Genomic DNA, 17827 nt, shown 5'->3' with positions numbered 1-17827 from the left:
TAGAAAATCTGTTGGAAAACTTAGGTCTAAATTCCAGAAAGCAAACAATTATGTTGGTGCCTTAACATAGGCATTATTGTGTTGTGCATAAGGAAAAGTCATCTCTGACAGAGCAGTAATACATTTTCTCACTGTTATAATGTACCTCTGAGGTCCCTGTTAAAGTCATGAATCCTTCGGATCTCGCCCTCTAGTTTTGTTCTCATAGCTTTCTCCAAAGTCTCTCTCTTGGATGAAGATTTTACAAGATTTTCATACGCTTCAGAGACTCGCTGGATTTCCATCTCCATCTACAATGTGCCAAGACAACGTCATGAGGAGCATGGCCAACTATACACTCCCTTCGTAATGACACACTGCACCTGTTTCCTCCCTTCCCAAAAGAGACCTCAAACTCAGAACGATAGAAAAGCATATGCTCGACAAAATGCAGTGCAATTTTTTTTCTTTTACGGGAAAAAAAAAGTTAATAAAAGATGGTAAAACAACCAGGGCTGTGGAGTCCGAGTCGGAGACCATTTTGGTGGAGTGGGTGTCATGGAAATTGAGGAGTTGGAGTCGGGGAGTTGGAGTCGGAGGTTTGGCTTACCGACTCCACAGCCCTGGTAGAGCTGTGGAGTCAGAGCACATTTTGGTGGAGTTGGAGTCATGGAAATTGAGGAGTCGGAGGTTTGGCTTAAGGTACCGTCACACTAGACGATATCGCTAGCGATCCGTGACGTTGCAGCGTCCTGGCTAGCGATATCGTCCAGTGTGACACGCAGCAGCGATCAGGCCCCTGCTGTGATATCGCTGGTCGGGGCAGAAAGTCCAGAACTTTGTTTCATCGCTGGCTCTCCCGCTGACATCGCTGAATCGGCGTGTGTGACGCCGATTCAGCGATGTCTTCGCTGGTAACCAAGGTAAACATCGGGTTACTAAGCGCAGGGCCGCGCCTAGTAACCCGATGTTTACCCTGGTTATCATCGTTAAAGTAAAAAAAACAACCACTTCATACTTGCCTTCCGCCTTCTGTCCCCGGCGCTCTGCTTCTCTGCACTCCTCCTGCACTGACTGTGAGCACAGCGGCCGGAAAGCAGAGCGGTGACGTCACTGCTCAGCTTTCCGGCTGCCCGGCGCTCACAGCCAGAGCAGAGAAGCAGAGCGCCGGGGACAGACAGCGGTAGGTAAGTATGTAGTGGTTGTTTTTTTTACTTTAACGATGGTAACCAGGGTAAACATCGGGTTACTAAGCGCGGCAGACCTTATATTGTGATGTTATCACAACAACAAAACTAAAAATACAATGCCATGTAATTACTTTTTGAAATCTTGCCACTTTGTCGTAGCATCCTTCTAGCTCCTGGCGCAGAGACCTGTTCTCTTCAGACAGAACAGCAACCATCTGCTGTGCTCGGGAAACAATGGCAAACGGGTCACCCTGCAGCTGGGAATAAGGAGAGGATATCGGAGGAGGCCTTGCAGGGTCCATTTGTGAAAGCTGCTGATGCTGCTGACCAAGGTATGTCTGAGACATGCGGTAAATATCTCCATGGTGAAATTGACTGGATATTTGATGAGGCCGTGGTGTCCCAGAGAAGAATTCCCCATGGCTCGGGGAGGGAAGTTGTTGTTGAGATGGTGACATGCCGGATGGTAGAGGGGACTGTATGAGGCTCATAGATCCCAGGGATGTAAGAGAAGAGGTGGGACTGTGGTAGTGTGGGGACCTCTGCTGAAAATGTTGCTGCACATCCTGATTTTGCCTGAGGGATGAAAAAAATTCCAAATTATAAAAATATATATATATAGATAGATATATATACATATATACACACAGTATATATAGATATACACATATACACACACACACTGAAGAACCAAAGTGACATGAAATACAGGACGAGAATTATAACTAAAACTACTGAGCATGGCATATGGCGATCAATTTTTGCTCCAATTCACAGCTATGCAGAATTTATATGTGTGTTAAAAGGCATTGTCAAAACAACTCTTTTTTCAGATTAAACTCAAATTGCTGATCAAAGCCTATTCATACCTTATACCTGAAGTATTATATATCATCCATTCAAAAATGATGTTTAGGCATCTAAATGTATCACAGTAGACAAAGTGCACTCAATATTTCAATGCACAACTCTCTTTAGTGCAAACCATAAATCACATAAAAGTATAAGCTTTTCTATGGCTTCATGCCTCTTTTTGTCAACCAAGTCCAATTGGGAGCAAAAGGCAAAGATGATATAGCAGAAGAAAGAAGAAAAACTAAAACCAATAAAATAAAAAAATGCATAAAACAACATTGCAAATATAATAGACAAACAGATCAAGGCACAGTCTAATTTTAATTCGCTAGCATAGCCAATATAGTGTTCATAGAAAGCCAACAATCAAAAAACAAAAAAAGCAACAACATAGGAATAGACTCAAAAACAATGCTATAAAAGCACAAACCAACTACTACAATAGAAAAAAGTAACTGACAAGCAGGAATAACATTTAAGTATACAGAGATCTTACAGCTTTCTCCAGTTTATTTGGTGGTCTCGCCCTTCTTCATCCTCTAGAAGAACCAACTCATTTGTCAACATCAAATCCCTTGGTCTATTCCATCTTCTATGCAGAGGAGTCGGCCAGAGAGCGATGAGGCAAGGATTCTGACAGGAGGCACACCAGCTTTTTAATAAAAAACCTTTACGGAGACGCTTGTGTTCTTCGCAGGACTAGTAAATTATAAACTCTTGAAGGCAGGAAGCCTGTGATGTTCTGGGTGACGGCAGCTGTTAGGACCAGTCAGTAACATCGCTTCTGCCCACATCCAGAAGGTGGATCTATACATGTGTCACTAATAGGAATGTAGGTCACATCCCTCATAACTCTCTATTCAGAGGTGTAATTTATCAGCCATCAAGAATGCACAGGACTGGTTTCCCTACCTCATTTCACTACCTCCTTCTTCCACACGATCCCAGACACATACTTATTAAGAGATTAAGCTCTTGTACAAACTATTTTATAGGCTACGGCAATACGGTGTCACGTCCGACTAGCATCTCTGCAATGCACCTGGACACAACATAAGGGGGAACTTAAATGCAAACATTTTTCCATACACCAATCCATGTACCATCCACATGGATGCCAGGACCTGAGGTTCCCAGCAGAACATTGCCTCCATTGGCTGCTCTTCTCTATCAGGCATTTTGGTTGCACCTCTTTCACTGGTAGGGAACATGCATACGGCCATCCACAATGTCAAAGAAAACGTGATTGATCAGATCAGGCCACCTTCCCCCATCCGTCTATGATCCAGATCTGATGTTCATATGCCCAATATTGATATTGGCAGTGGACTGAGATCAGAAAAGGCACCCCCGACCTGTCAGCAGCAGATGCTACACCGTCATCCAATGTACTGTGTAATCCGACAGCTTTCTAACATTATCCTTTCAGCATTTTGTACTAAACTAGCTCTTCGGTGGGACCAGACCAGAGGATAAGTCATCGCTACCCTCACACATTCAGTAGCATCTGGGTCCTTCGACCCTGACATTAGTTCAATGGCTCTCCTTCTGTGGACAGCCCCACTAGATGCGCTTTCCTTTCCTAACCATTGACTTTAAACGGAACCTGTCACCCCCTCAGGCGTTTGTAACTAAAAGAGCCACCTTGTGCTGCACTAATGCTGCATTCTGACAAGGTAAATAGATACAGAGAAGATAGGCTAACGGAGCGATAGGCAGGCGATCAGGGGAGATGTTGCTTGAGAAAGGTCCGATGCAGCTCCTGACAGGTGCCTCAGGAGAGGAATAAACAGTGAGTTGCAGGACACTCCAGTCACATGGGCCGCCTCCTCTTCCTTGATTAGCGTCCCGGGCACCTGCGCTGTTTTTCGGGCATGCGCAAATGCACAGGCGCCGGGGACGATAATGAAGGAAGAGGAGGCGCGCAGAGGCCATGAGTGATGGCTGTGAGGCGTCTGGATTAGGAGGGAAAGACCTGCCCCCGTGGCGATTTCGAGGTATGAGGGACAAATTTCAAAAACGATTATTGCAGCAGTGCCAGGAACAAGAACTAAAAGAGCCTTTAAGAACTGTTTGGTGCCTAATACATCCCATTCCTGTACCAGTGCTTTTGTAATAAGATAATCGAGGTTATTCACTTGAGGTTATTGCCGATAGTGTATATTCTTCTAAAATTATTTTGTTGACATCACATCCATATACAGTAAATGTCTGCAAATCGAAATTCTGGTTTAGCTTTTATACCGAGTCATGTGGCAAGGCTCGTTAAAGGGTGAATATTGAGTTTTAGGATTGCTCTTTCCAATACGCAATTTTCATATTTATTTTCCCAGGAGGAGCATTGAATTGTTTACAAGGCTCCTTACATTGTCATGTCACAAGGAGAGACGCTACCCCTGAAATTCATATAAAGGATCACTGCAGATTCACATTTGGAGTCAATTAAATAGGAGCATCACCTATATTCTGTAGCAAAGACCGTATGTTGCATGCAGATTTTTAGGTTGATTCACATTTAATCGATAACGAAAATCGATCTTTACATCTGCAGCTTAAGAAAAATTCCACAGCATATGGGTAGATTTCTCATCCACTTACCCACTACTATAATGTGCCATTGACTTCACATGCAAAAACCCACAGGTAAAATCCACACAATTCCACCCCTAATTGTTCTACAATTTCCTCTGCAAAACCAAGCAGCAAAATAGGACCTGTCATCTCTTCTGACAAGTCTGTTCTAATAAATTCCTGCATTACCCATGAATTAACAACTCTGAAGCATCTTCTCTTAGAATTCTGTGTTGTGCTCCTTTTTTGTTATTCCTTCTTAAAATTTATGAAAAAAAACTGACAACTAAGTGTTATCATTCCTCTTGTCAAAAGAGTGTGTTCCTATCAGTGTTAACTAGAGTTGAGCGAATTTGTTCGTATTGTGGACCACACTTGGTGCCTCTCTCCATCTTGTAACGCTGCTCCTCCACCTATGATTGATATACACCGATGGCAGAGAGCCTGTGCCTGTGCAGACGTGAGGCTTAGCTGGTTATGTGAAGTATAAGTCCTCATCCACATCAATCACTGGTGGAGGAGCGGCGTTACAAGGAAGAGAGAGCTGCTAATCACGGTCAGTCCGTAGACACCCATAGGACCTCAAAACAACGTCAAAGCTTTTCTTAAGGTATACAGATGTATTGATGTATTAGAGAATCTGCCAGCAGGTTATTACAATGTAATCTGAGAGCAGCAGGATGTAGGGGCACAGACAATGATTCCAGCGAAGTGTCACCTACTTGTATGCATGCTATCGTTTTTCTACAATCACAGTTTTCTCTGTTGTAGATCTAGCAGTACTCAGAATGCTGTTCTGTGTATAACCCTACCCACACCACTGATTAGCAGCTTTCTGCCTATGTACAGTGTACACAGAAAGCTGCCTATCAGTGGTGAGGGCGGGGTTACACAAAGCAGTGGACTAGGAGGCACCAGACACCTAGTCCTGTAGAGATAATCTCCTGCTGATAAAATAATGATTTTATTGAAACAGCAACACAGTCTACTAAAGGTACCTTCACACTCAGCGACGCTGCAGCGATACCGACAACGATGTCGATCGCTGCAGCGTCGCTGTTTGGTCGCTGGAGAGCTGTCGCACAGACAGCTCTCCAGCGACCAATGATGCCGGTAACCAGGGTAAACATCGGGTTACTAAGCGCGGCCCTGCGCTTAGTAACCCGATGTTTACCCTGGTTACCAGCGTAAAAGTAAAAAAAAAAAACAGTACATACTTACCTTCCGCTGTCTGTCTCCGGCGCTCTGCTTTCCTGCACTGACTGTGAGCACAGCGGCCGGAAAGCACAGCGGTGACGTCACCGCTGTGCTTTCCGGCTGGCCGACGCTGACACAGGATGCAGGAGGAGTGCAGAGAAGCAGAGCGCCAGGGACAGACAGCGGAAGGTAAGTATGTAGTGTTTGTTTTTTTTACTTTTACGATGGTAACCAGGGTAAACATCGGGTTACTAAGCGCGGCCCTGCGCTTAGTAACCCGATGTTTACCCTGGTTACCAGTGAAGACATCGCTGAATCGGCGTCACACACGCCGATTCAGCGATGTCTGCAGGGAGTCCAGCGACGAAATAAAGTGCTGGACTTTCTGCAGCGACCAACGATGGCACAGCAGGGGCCTGATCGCTGCTGCCTGTCAAACACAACGATATCGCTATCCAGGACGCTGCAACGTCACGGATCGCTAGCGATATCGTTGTGAAGTTGTTTAGTGTGAAGGTACCTTTAGTGACATCACTGGACTCAGGCTCTCAGCCCCTACATCATGCTGAAATCAGATTACATTGCAACAAAACTGATGCCAGATTCTCTTTAAAAGGTCGGAGAATGTGGTGGCAATAGCAGACCGGATTATAAATTCCCTACTAAGGGAGTCTGGTACCCCCAAAACTCAAGTTAAACTATTCAGATAGTTACAGTACATAAAAGTCTTAGCCCAATGAAACCATGCCTTTTTTTTTTTACCACAATACAATTTTTATTTATAATGCAAATGAGGGTCTCTCTCTTGTGCCCCCCAGGCATGCCCAAGCTCTCAGTGCACAGTTATGCCTCCGACCCCTATGAAGACTGAGTGACTAGCACAAATCCCTGCTTGCTGTGGCCTCTCACTCGCTGCACTTCTGCAGCAGACAAGAGAGCGCGATGAAGGTGTGCCGCTTGTTGCCTGCACTGACACGGTGAGCGCTCACCTTGGCCACCCCAATTGTGCACCAGCAGGTCTAATTTGCATGATACAGATTGATTAAAATGGAGTTTTGCTAATGACAGCCTCCATTTAACTATGGAGACCCCACCGTCACAATACTATTTTTTTCTAACTTTTCCAACTAACTACTGCGCTACCCGTTGCACCCGTTTGGTACAATTGGTAACTCATACACCTGACTATATTCCTAACCAATTCCTGTGTGCACGAGTACCTAGAAAAATAGGTCTCTGGTCTCGGGTTCCCTGTGTGACTACTACTTTACCATTTGCGGTTTCTTATATTTGGTAATATTCTGTTTCAACATTATTGTGTATTTTTAGACTAGTGGGTGGCGTATGTGTATTATTTTTTGTATTACTATTTTTAATGAGTATCTGCTCTGTATCATTCTCACCACTATTGTGTATTTTTTAATCTCTTGATCATCCACTACCACTACTTGCCCTGTATATTTATGCCTTAATCTGTCGTGATTCCAGGGTGTCTTTCTTAATGATTTATTTAACTTTTACACTATTTATGAATTTAATAAAAGTATTTGATTTTTTTTAATGTTGCCTAGCATCTATGTTTAATATGGTTGGTGCCTATCATGGTGATGCGTTGTTGACGACGTGCCTTGGTATTTGGATTATAGTTATAGGTGTTCTAAACATAAAATGAGTTACATCAAGCTAAGTAACAGGAAAAAGAAGCCTACCTGGATGAGCCATACTCTGGAGGAGGCTGGTAGCGGACCATCGGCCCATCTGAACGGTTCTGTAGGCTGCCTCTAGGATCCCCATAGTGATACCCCATGTCCTTAGCTTTTCCTAAAGTTGGTAGAGTGGAAATAGTTTTGAAGGGGTAATCAGGAGGAGGCCCCCTTTGTTCCATCTTTTGTCCACCACCCAGTGATAAATTCTTGTATACTTCATTTGATCCAGAGGTTTTATAGAAATCTCCCGGCTGTGGGGAAAGAGGAGCACTGGTTACAGGGGCATGGGCTTTTACACCGCTAGTAGCCAGTGAAAGCTGCATGAGTCGTTCACTAAGGGACCGTACATGGCCCTGCTTTAGGTCCTTTAGGCCATCATCCTGATGAACTTTCCCCGTGTTAACTCTTTGAACTGTGGGGCGCCCCTCAGTCCTCATTTTTTGATTGGTCACACCAGTGACATAGAAAGCAGCTCCAACGCTAGCATGAGGTTGTCCACGGAAGTACTGAGACTGAACCTTAGCCTCTTCGTAAGTCGGAAGCTCTTCACTGTTCTGACCTCTCAATGGTATCTGTTTCTCCATCATATTCTCCACTTGGATCTCCTGCCCTTGTGGCTCCTGGCGGGCAGCATGTGGAATTAACTGGGGGTCTTGATGATTCAGTCCTTCGCTCTGCCCGCCACCATAGGGGGGCACGTTCCCTGTAGCTTGATGATGCAAGGCCAGCAAGTTACGGTTGTCATTAGGATTCCCGTAACGTAGCTGCTCCTGCAGCAGTCTTTGCAACACTGTGGTGGCTGCTTGCTCTTCTGAAGTCCTCATCTCCAACAGCGTCACCTCAAAACCGGAATCCAAGGGACCTGCAACAGCAGCAATTGTGCATTAAATTACAAGCACAGTCATAGATAAAAAGTAGACGCCATCCACACTGACCCTAAGCAAATAGAAAATTCTGGTACACAGCCGATCACCCCTAACCAATGCAAAATTACCATTTCCTATTCTTATGAAGGATTTCCCCAATTTGAACCCCAACCTATAAACCCCAGTCTACAAGAAAGTCCATTTTTACCTATTTCTGTCTGGTGAGAGTTGCAGCCCACCAACACTGTAATGTTTTTCTGGTCATGAGGAGGTCTGCCAACCTGTGAGGAATCGTCACTCTGCTGCTTTCTTCAGTCTGAAATCGCAATAAAAAGCAATATTAGACATTACGTGTCTAGATGAAAGAAGACAGCAATTAAGAAATAGAATTCAGAAACAGACATAACATGTTATTCCCAAAATCACATGTTAGCTATCCACTATGCTTGGAATAGGGGATAAGTTGCTAATCACTGGGGTTCCGACTACTGGGACCACCAGTAAGCTCAAGATCGGGGTCTTAGAAAAAGAATCTGAAGAGCGCCCTCTTGAATGAAGTACAGTTGTGCATGCTAGTCCTCTGATCCATTAATTGTCAATGGGTCTGCCAGACATGGCTGATGACAGTGCACAGCTTAGCATAGCAGTCCCAAAAACAATGTATGGAGCGGAGATTGAGCATGCGCAGCGGCGCTCCACTAAAGATAGGGCTCAGCAGACCATATATGGCGGGTCATATAAGACATATGAGCATGCGCAGCGGCGCTCCACTAAAGACGGGGCTCTGCAGAGCATATATGGCGGGTCATATAAGACATATGAGCATGCGCAGCGGCGCTCCACTAAAGATGGGGCTCTGCAGAGCATATATGGCGGGTCATATAAGACATGAGCATTCGCAGCGGCGCTCCACTAAAGACAGGGCTCTGCAGAGCATATATGGCGGGTCATAGACAAATGAGCATGCGCAGCGGCGCTCCACCGAAGACGGGGCTCTGCAGAGCATATATGGCAGGTCATATAAGACATATGAAATCTAGCTACGAGTTATTATCAGATCACTCATGCAGTGTAAGATTACAAGTGAAATTGCCATTTAACCCATTTTTTTCACATATTCATCAACTGCAATGGTAATAATTAAAAACATTGTTGCATGTAGTGCTGGAAGATGATATAATACATTTCCACCTCAGACTGCAGCTACTATTACAATATCGCCTTTCCTTGATTTGTACGTTGGTAAAATAAATAAATAAATACATTTTTTACTCACATTCGCTTGGAGAACGAAATTATATCAATCAAACCATTGCAGCATTTCTATAAAGTAAGGCATAATCAGACACCTTAGGTAGTATAACCTATGAAAGGTGGAGGGTGGATCGTAAAACACAACAGCAAACACCCAGTCCACATTCTTTGTAGATGACAAGCTAGAAAGCTGTAAGGAAGTGACAGACAGGTGAGGAAAATGGCAGCAAGGCCTTCAAGAAGGTAAAATGGCCCATACATGCTATTCCACATGCTCTGCTGAGCAAAGTCTAACCAAAGAACACAAAAAAGCAGAGTCATCACAGGTCCAGTTCTCCATTCTCTAGCCATCCCTACGGTCAGATACTTTGCCGGGATACCCAACAAAGAAAAGTCCAATTAGAAAACAGATGGAGTAAGTGTCCCGGCAGGATTTAATGTTAGAGGTGGCTTGCATTAATGGACAGTAAGTGCTGTCACGCAATGTCACATTGTATAGCAATGCATAGCTCCATAAGGGCAACTAAACGCAAATGGTTTTGTGAGACTTGATCACGGCTCCAAAACAGTCGCGTGGCATTTATACTTAGCAGGAGACAAGTGGTTGCCATGCCCCAGTCTTGCCCACTTTGTTGGAGCTGGGCGAAAATGGCGGAAGAACACCAAATGTCGCAAAATTTTATCCCAGCCTTGAGTTGTGCAAATATTATGCAAAATTTCAAATTTTTTTTCACCAGAATACAGGAGTAAAAGCTTGGATGAATCGCGTTCTATGTGCATTCGTTGGGTATTATCTCCAGGGTGGACTATCCAGAGGCAAGTGGGCATCCCAATACAGTAACAGCAAAGTAGAGCAGAATCAACAAGTCTCATCCACACGTTATGGATATTTCCGGCATGAAAAAAAAACAATAGACTTGTGATACGGTATATGAAATATGCAGCAGGACAATTCTTTTGGAGATTCCATAATAAAATATATGTGTCAGAACCAAACGTAGATCTGTAGAATCTTTTCCTGAAAATGTGTAATAGATTTGCTGCAAACAAATCTGGCAAGTGGCCTGTAGACCGAGCCAAGCAAAAATAACATTGAAGGCTCGTCACTTCTCATGCATAAGCCTAGCTAAACAATGGACGGACATCTATTGTCCAGTTTGACAAAGTATTATAACATTTATAAAACAAAATGCACATTAAATTAGTCATTTTTTTTCTATCAGACTATTAAGAATATAATGCACGTGGTATCTGGTAAGGATTTCCTTAGACGTCCACCACACCTTTCAGTTTGGATAAGTTTTTGCTCCTCATTGACAGATCTCCTGACACTAAACTCCAATCAGAGGACACAGACTGGATCATTTCAAAGCAACACTTCGCCATTTCCTTTACTCAAATTTCACCAGAAAATAGCAAAAACCCCATCAGGTTTAACCTCTCACCCCCAGGTTCACAAGAGGAGGTGCGTTGTTTAATATCACCCGACCTGTCCTTACATTGTAACATAAACCTAATAAATTAGATACTCCCAAAATGACAGGTTCAGGCAGAGATACATGGAGGGCGAGTGCTGCCCTGAGGTGGTATGTTATACTCTACCAGCATATCCCAAACAATGGGCACATACGGCTCAGCCCCCCCGAGACCGCAGCAATGCAGGACACAATGAATAGTCCATTCTGCCGAGACTCGGCGGCTTCCTGAAGCCGTTCATTAATTGTAATATTACACCACAATAACCAATGGGTATTCTCATCTGTCGTCCGTTTCCACCAATAATTAGTAAATCTAGAACCATAAAAAGGTGTCAGTATAGTCATATGTTCTTCAGAAAGAGGTCGAAGAAAGGAAAGTTCTCTACGATGCTGATCTGGACTTACAACACAAATACATGCAATGATCAATCGTTTCCTCCAGGTCTATCAATGATAGCATTTTCTCGTACAGGTCCAAGCCTGCACTGTTTACTGGATACATGCAGCTTTGGCACGTGTAAGTAAGGCACCCTGTCTAATCTAAAAACACAAGGTGTAGTAACATACCTCCGCTCACCACGGCAGAGAGCAGCGTTTCCTCATCACAAAGGTTATTGTGAGGCAATCTGCATCATTAACCAGTCTGGATACAGAGACTCATCCCAATGACCATTGTGCCAATACTGCACCTAGGGAGCTAACAGGTTAATATAACCCAGGACCAAGTGTACCCCATCTATAGAACACCCAAATAAGACAGACAAAGTCAAACATTATCGTCAGACATTTCTGAAAGATTGCAGAATGTCCTTAGTAACATTTGCCTGAATACACAAGATTCTCAGTAGTAAAACGAGAGATTAAAAACTGCAGGAAATCAAACTGGTTTGTGAACTTCCTTCCCTTTGTCAGAGACTGTGAAGGACTAATGGCAGATATTAGCATGGAATTACAGGACTAGGCTTTTATCTATCACTAGATGGTGGCCCGATTCTAACGCATCGGGTATTCTAGAATATACATGTCCACGTAGTATTTTGCCCAGCCACGTACTATATTGCACAGCCCACACAGTATATTGCCCATCCACGTAGTATATTGCCCAGTCACATAGTATATTGCCCAGCCACGTACTATATTTCCCAGCCACGTACTATATTTCCCAGCCACGTACTATATTGCACAGCCCACACAGTATATTGCCCAGCCACGTGGTATATTGCCCAGCCACGTGGTATATTGCCCAGCCACGTGGTATATTGCCCAGCCACGTACTACATTGCCCAGCCACGTACTACATTGCCCAGCCACGTACTACATTGCCCAGCCACGTACTACATTGCCCAGCCACGTACTACATTGCCCAGCCACGTACTACATTGCCCAGCCACGTACTACATTGCCCAGCCACGTACTACATTGCCCAGCCACGTACTACATTGCCCAGCCACGTACTACATTGCCCAGCCACGTACTATATTGCCCAGCCACGTACTATATTGTCCAGCCACATACTATATTGCCCAGTCACGTAGTATATTGGCCAGCCACGTAGAATATTGGCCAGCCACGTAGAATATTGCCCAGTCAAGTAGCATATTGCCCAGCCCGGTAGTATATTGCCCAGTCACGTAGTATATTGCCCAGTCACGTAGTATATTGCACAGCGACGTAGTATACAGCACAGAGCCACGTAATATATTGCCCAGCCACGTATGTAACAGGTTAAAAAATAAAAAAGAAAAATATACTCACCTTCCGAAGAGCCCTTTGTAGTTCCGGTGCACCCGGCAGCTTCCGGTCCCAGGGTTGGTATGAGCGCAGGACCTGTGATGACGTCGCGGTCACATGACCGTGACGTCATGGAAGGTCCTTCTCCCATAGCATCTTTGCTATGACGTAACGTCGGAGGGTGAGAATAAGGGTTTTTTTTATTATTATTATTATCATTTTTAACATGAGATCGTTTTACTATTGATGCTGCATACGCAGCATCAATAGTAAAAAGTTGGTCACACAGGGTTAATAGCTGCATAACCGAAGTGCATTACGCCGCGCTCCGGTAATGCTGGCATTAACCCTGTGTGAGGGCTGACTGGAGGGGAGTACGGAGCGGGCACTGACTGACTGCGGGGAGGAAAGAGCGGCCATATTGCCGCCGGACTGTGCCCATCACTGATTGGTCGTGGCAATGGTCGTGGGTGTTTTGCCACAACCAATCAGCGACTTGGATTCCATGACAGACAGAGGCCGCGACCAATGAATATCTGTGACAGGAAGACAGGCAGACCGACAGAAAGACGGAAGTGACCCTTAGACAATTATATAGTAGATACCTGTAAGACTGACTTGAGTAAATAGGACATTATTTTTCAATATTTTGCTAGCACTTTTTAGACATCTAGATTTTACATATTGATAGTTCTCCAGGCGGCCAGCGCAGACCACCACGGCGCTCCAGGCGGCCAGCGCAGACCACCACTGCGCTCCAGGTGGCCAGCGCAGACCACCACGGCGCTCTAGGCGGCCAGCGCAGACCACCACGGCGCTCCAGGCGGCCAGCGCAGACCATCACGGCGCTCCAGGCAGCCAGCGCAGACCACCACGGCGCTCCTGGCGGCCAGCGCAGACCACCACGGCGCTCCTGGCGGCCAGCGCAGACCACCACGGCGCTCCAGGCGGCCAGCGCCATGTATCTTTAGTGTCTTGGATCCATAAACTATTATTTTTAGTTCAGTAATATAATACACTCAGCATTGTGGATTGAAGGGTTTTTTCAGTTTTTTTCCCCTCAGCCTATGATGAATGCAAAGTTACGGTATATTTATAAAAAAAAAATTAGGTCACATGCATATAACTTGATGTGCTGTCTTATTTACGGTATGTGTAAGAAAATACCAATACTTAATTATTATACCGACAAATCATTTAGGTTCTGCTTCCATATGGCTGCTACAGGATGAGAAATGTGGGACAGGCTATAAACCTTCTGATTACACAAATTATTACGTTTCCATGAATATTGCCCACTTAAGACTCCTTTTCCCCCAGTCTTGTTTTTTAGACACTTTATTTAACATGTGTTCAATTACTTTGGGGCCATTTGGTAGGTTTTGTGCAAAAATAAAGTATTGATGTTTTCTGCCATATACCTAAATATGCAGTCTTGTCTATAAGTATGGGGAACTTTCTTTTTGGTCCTCCATGTCACAGTTGCCACTGGCATAGTCATCGCATATTATATATATATATATATATATATATATATATATATATATATATATATATATATATATATATATATATATATATATATATATATACACACTATATTTATGTATCTACTAATTGTCTAAGGGTCACTTCCATCTGTGTCTGTCCTTCTGTCTGTCACGGATATTCATTGGTCGCGGCTTCTGTCTGTCATGGAATCCAAGTTGCTGATTGGTAGTGGTAAAACGCCCACGACCATTGCCACGACCAATCAGTGACGGCCACAGTCCAGCCGCAATATGGCCGCTCTTTCCTCCCCGCAGTCAGTGCCCGCTCCATACTCCCCTCCAGTCAGCCCTCACACAGGGTTAATGCCAGCGTTACCGGAGCGCGGTGTAACGCACTCCAGTTACGCAGCTATTAAACCTGTGTGACCAACTTTTTACTATTTATGCTGTGTATGCACTTCAGACCATGTGGGGTCATCATAACAGAACCAGACCCCAATCAGAGGATAACAAAACATTCACTCCTAATCTACTAGGAACTTTCCAATATTTATGGACACAACTGTTTATCACGTATCACTCTCCCATAATGACAGTTCTGTGCTATGTTGTGCATAAATATGTGATTCTTCAGAATTTGCTTTAGTCTTTGCCTGATGAAGAGACCTGATTAGTCTGAAAGCTTGTAATTTGTTACCATGTTTTCAGTTAGCCATTAAAAGGTATCAACCACTGAGGACTCAATTCTAAATATTTTTCTATCTACTGGCTAACACGGTACCAAGATATTTATCTTTCCTGCATCATGAATATGGAGAATTACATGCCAGCAGGTTAACTAGTCCCCTAGTGATAAAATCCATGTTTTACCAGCAGGAGATTATCAGAATTATACAGCAGCCTAGTAAAAGACACATTGCTGGAATCAGGGTCTCAGTCCCTACATCATGCTACTCCCATATTAGGTGCACAAAATTTTTGTGACGGATTCCCACCAGCACCTAAATGGCATATATCTCTGCAGTATTATGGAGTTACATTCCCCACGCAAAACGCAAAGTAGTACAAAATGCAATTTAAACAGGTAACGAGGGTAACTCGTGAGGTTCAGTAAACATATTCCAGCGCTGTCCGCATTCTTCTGCAATGTAGGGTGTGGTGAGAAGCAGGTGTATGGATCCTCGCCAGCACTGACTATCCATACCACACAGACTGAGTCACCATGTAGAATCAGGAACAACCCATACATACAGGGTAAAAGAAAATTAAGAAATCATTAAACATTTTCCCAGAGCTAGAAATGAGAATTGTAAATGCTGGACAATGGGAGATACTGTATATATCAAAACTGCTGCAGATGAGAAGTGAAGCAGTTGCTCTTTACAACCCATCAGATTCCAGCTTCCATGTTACTCTGTCCATCAGTCTGGAATTGGTAGGTGATAACTACATAGGTTTATCCCACTGCTGCAACCCCCAGATTGGGGACTTGTATCCCCCCGTGGTCCCCTGGTTGAATGGAGCAGCAGCAGGTTGCACATCTACGGCTGTGTAGATACCTAAAGACCGTGAAGAACATCGGCCACCCTTATAAGTGTCATACACTAGCATGGAGAAGCAGGGCTCGTAAACAACCGGCATGTCCATTTCGTTTTTACACGCCTCTATTTTATGGCCAGGGGGAAGGCAATATTCTAGCAACTGATGGGGGTCCAGGATCCAGTGCCGATCTGATAGGTGATAACTTGTACTGTAAAACCCCAAAAGGCAGATTTATTTTAGACGTAAACATAGTTTGAATCCGGAGTTTTATTTAACATCAAATTAAATTACTATGAATTTTTATATACCGTAAATATTTTTTTTTTTTGGGGGGGGGGCATTGTTTATTTTATAGATTCACTGCAATAAAAAATAAACAAATGTCAACTGCTGTGATCTGTGAATTCTGAAGTGGCGGTATATATTTAAGTGATCTTGAGTAGTGATGAGCGGACGTGCTGGGATAAGGTGTTATCTGAGCATGCTCGGGTGTTAATCGAGTGACTTCAGCGTGCTCTAATAATATGTTCGAGTCCCCACGGTTGCATCTCTCTCGGCTGTTTGACAGCCGCAACACAACAAACAGACAATCCCTACATGTGTTGCTGCTGTGGAACAGCCGTGAGACATTATTATTATTATTCATTTTTATAGCGCCATGTATTTACATTTGAACGGGGCAAATATAGACAAGTACAATAAACATGAGTAAAACAAGGCACACACAAGAACAGGAGGAGAGAGGACCCTGCCCGCGAGGGCTCACAAGAGACATGCAGTTGTGGGGACTCAAACACATTTTTCGAGCATGCCAAAGACACCCAGTTAGCATTCAAGCATGCTCAGATAACACCTTATCCAATCTGCTATATAAGGAAGTTTTCTATGGCCGGCGCTACACAGTGACATTTGTCGCACGACAGCAATTCTTCAAAATTTGTGCAATGAAATATATGTGCAACTTGTCTACAATTTGCTGTCATGTGATAATTTTGAGCTCCGATTTTGCTGCAACAAAACAGTCATGGTGCAAGTGACATGGGACTTGCACTAAAGCCTATGGTGAAGGAGTCTGGCAACAAAAAAAATCCAACTCATTTGGAAACATTTCCGATCTTGTGTAGCAGGAAGTCGCAGTTTGCAATGAGACACGGCAATGTCAATGCTGCTGTGTAGACAGAACCTAATGGCCACTTGATGTTTTCTTTTAAAGAAAATAAATCCCATCTTTACCCGTTGGAGACAAGTCGCATATTTGACCGCCAGCCATATCTATTCTCCAATTACAATGTCATACGGTCTCAGGCCTAAAAAGTCCAATCCTAACATCTGTTTTGTCTTTTAGATATAAATATATAGAATGGCGGATGAGGATTGCATTTCCTCCTGAAATTAGCCAGGCAGCCAGCCCCCTTTGCAACCACCGCTCAGGACATGCCGGCATAGACCCAGCACAGACCAGCAGTGGAGCTGCTTTGACCCAAGAACAATGGAGAACCCAGAACATTAGTGATGTTAGGGAACCACGACTATATTAGGACGTTCTACATATTTATAGAATTAACTATTTTGTTTATTTATATGTAAACTAGACAAACCCCGTTCGGTCGCATGTTCATGGACGAGCATCTACATTACAGCTAGGTATAGGAACCCTGTGAGCTTGGAAATAGTGACAGAAGCGGCACTCATATATACATAGCTTTGTGGGTAAAGAATTCCTATAACTTGTAGAGCATTTACAGTAATTAACTTTCAGGGCTAAGGGGACAACAGGGTTGTCCTAATTAGTGACTGACAGCTATCTCTGTATACACAATGAAGGCTTTCAGTCAGTCGATCATTACGACCAACCGTCTGCCTCCAAACAACAGAATAAAGCATTTAAATGACTTTAATAAGAGGTATTCTAATCTAGATCCACAAACCTATATCATTCAGCCAACCCACTCAACCTCTCCAGCTCCA

The 17827-nt window shown here is 43.9% G+C and overlaps 1 protein-coding gene across 1 annotated transcript in view; it reads right to left on the bottom strand.

Annotated features, from left to right (window-relative positions):
- The window catches only part of AMOT (angiomotin), a 68932-nt gene that overhangs the window by 36949 nt on the left and 14156 nt on the right, over window positions 1–17827 (bottom strand). Inside the window, exons 2-5 of the mRNA XM_069747113.1 lie at window positions 8573–8680; window positions 7502–8360; window positions 1301–1745; window positions 146–290 (exon numbers count right to left, since the gene is read on the bottom strand). Coding sequence (XP_069603214.1) covers window positions 146–290; window positions 1301–1745; window positions 7502–8322 — 1411 coding nt within the window. The 5' untranslated portion in view covers window positions 8323–8360; window positions 8573–8680. The remainder of the gene's footprint in view (window positions 1–145; window positions 291–1300; window positions 1746–7501; window positions 8361–8572; window positions 8681–17827) is intronic.

The sequence above is a fragment of the Ranitomeya imitator genome, chromosome 2, assembly GCF_032444005.1.
Source record: "Ranitomeya imitator isolate aRanImi1 chromosome 2, aRanImi1.pri, whole genome shotgun sequence".
Classification (NCBI taxonomy): Eukaryota; Metazoa; Chordata; class Amphibia; order Anura; family Dendrobatidae; genus Ranitomeya; species Ranitomeya imitator.
This window is presented reverse-complemented; position numbering and strand designations above follow the sequence as displayed.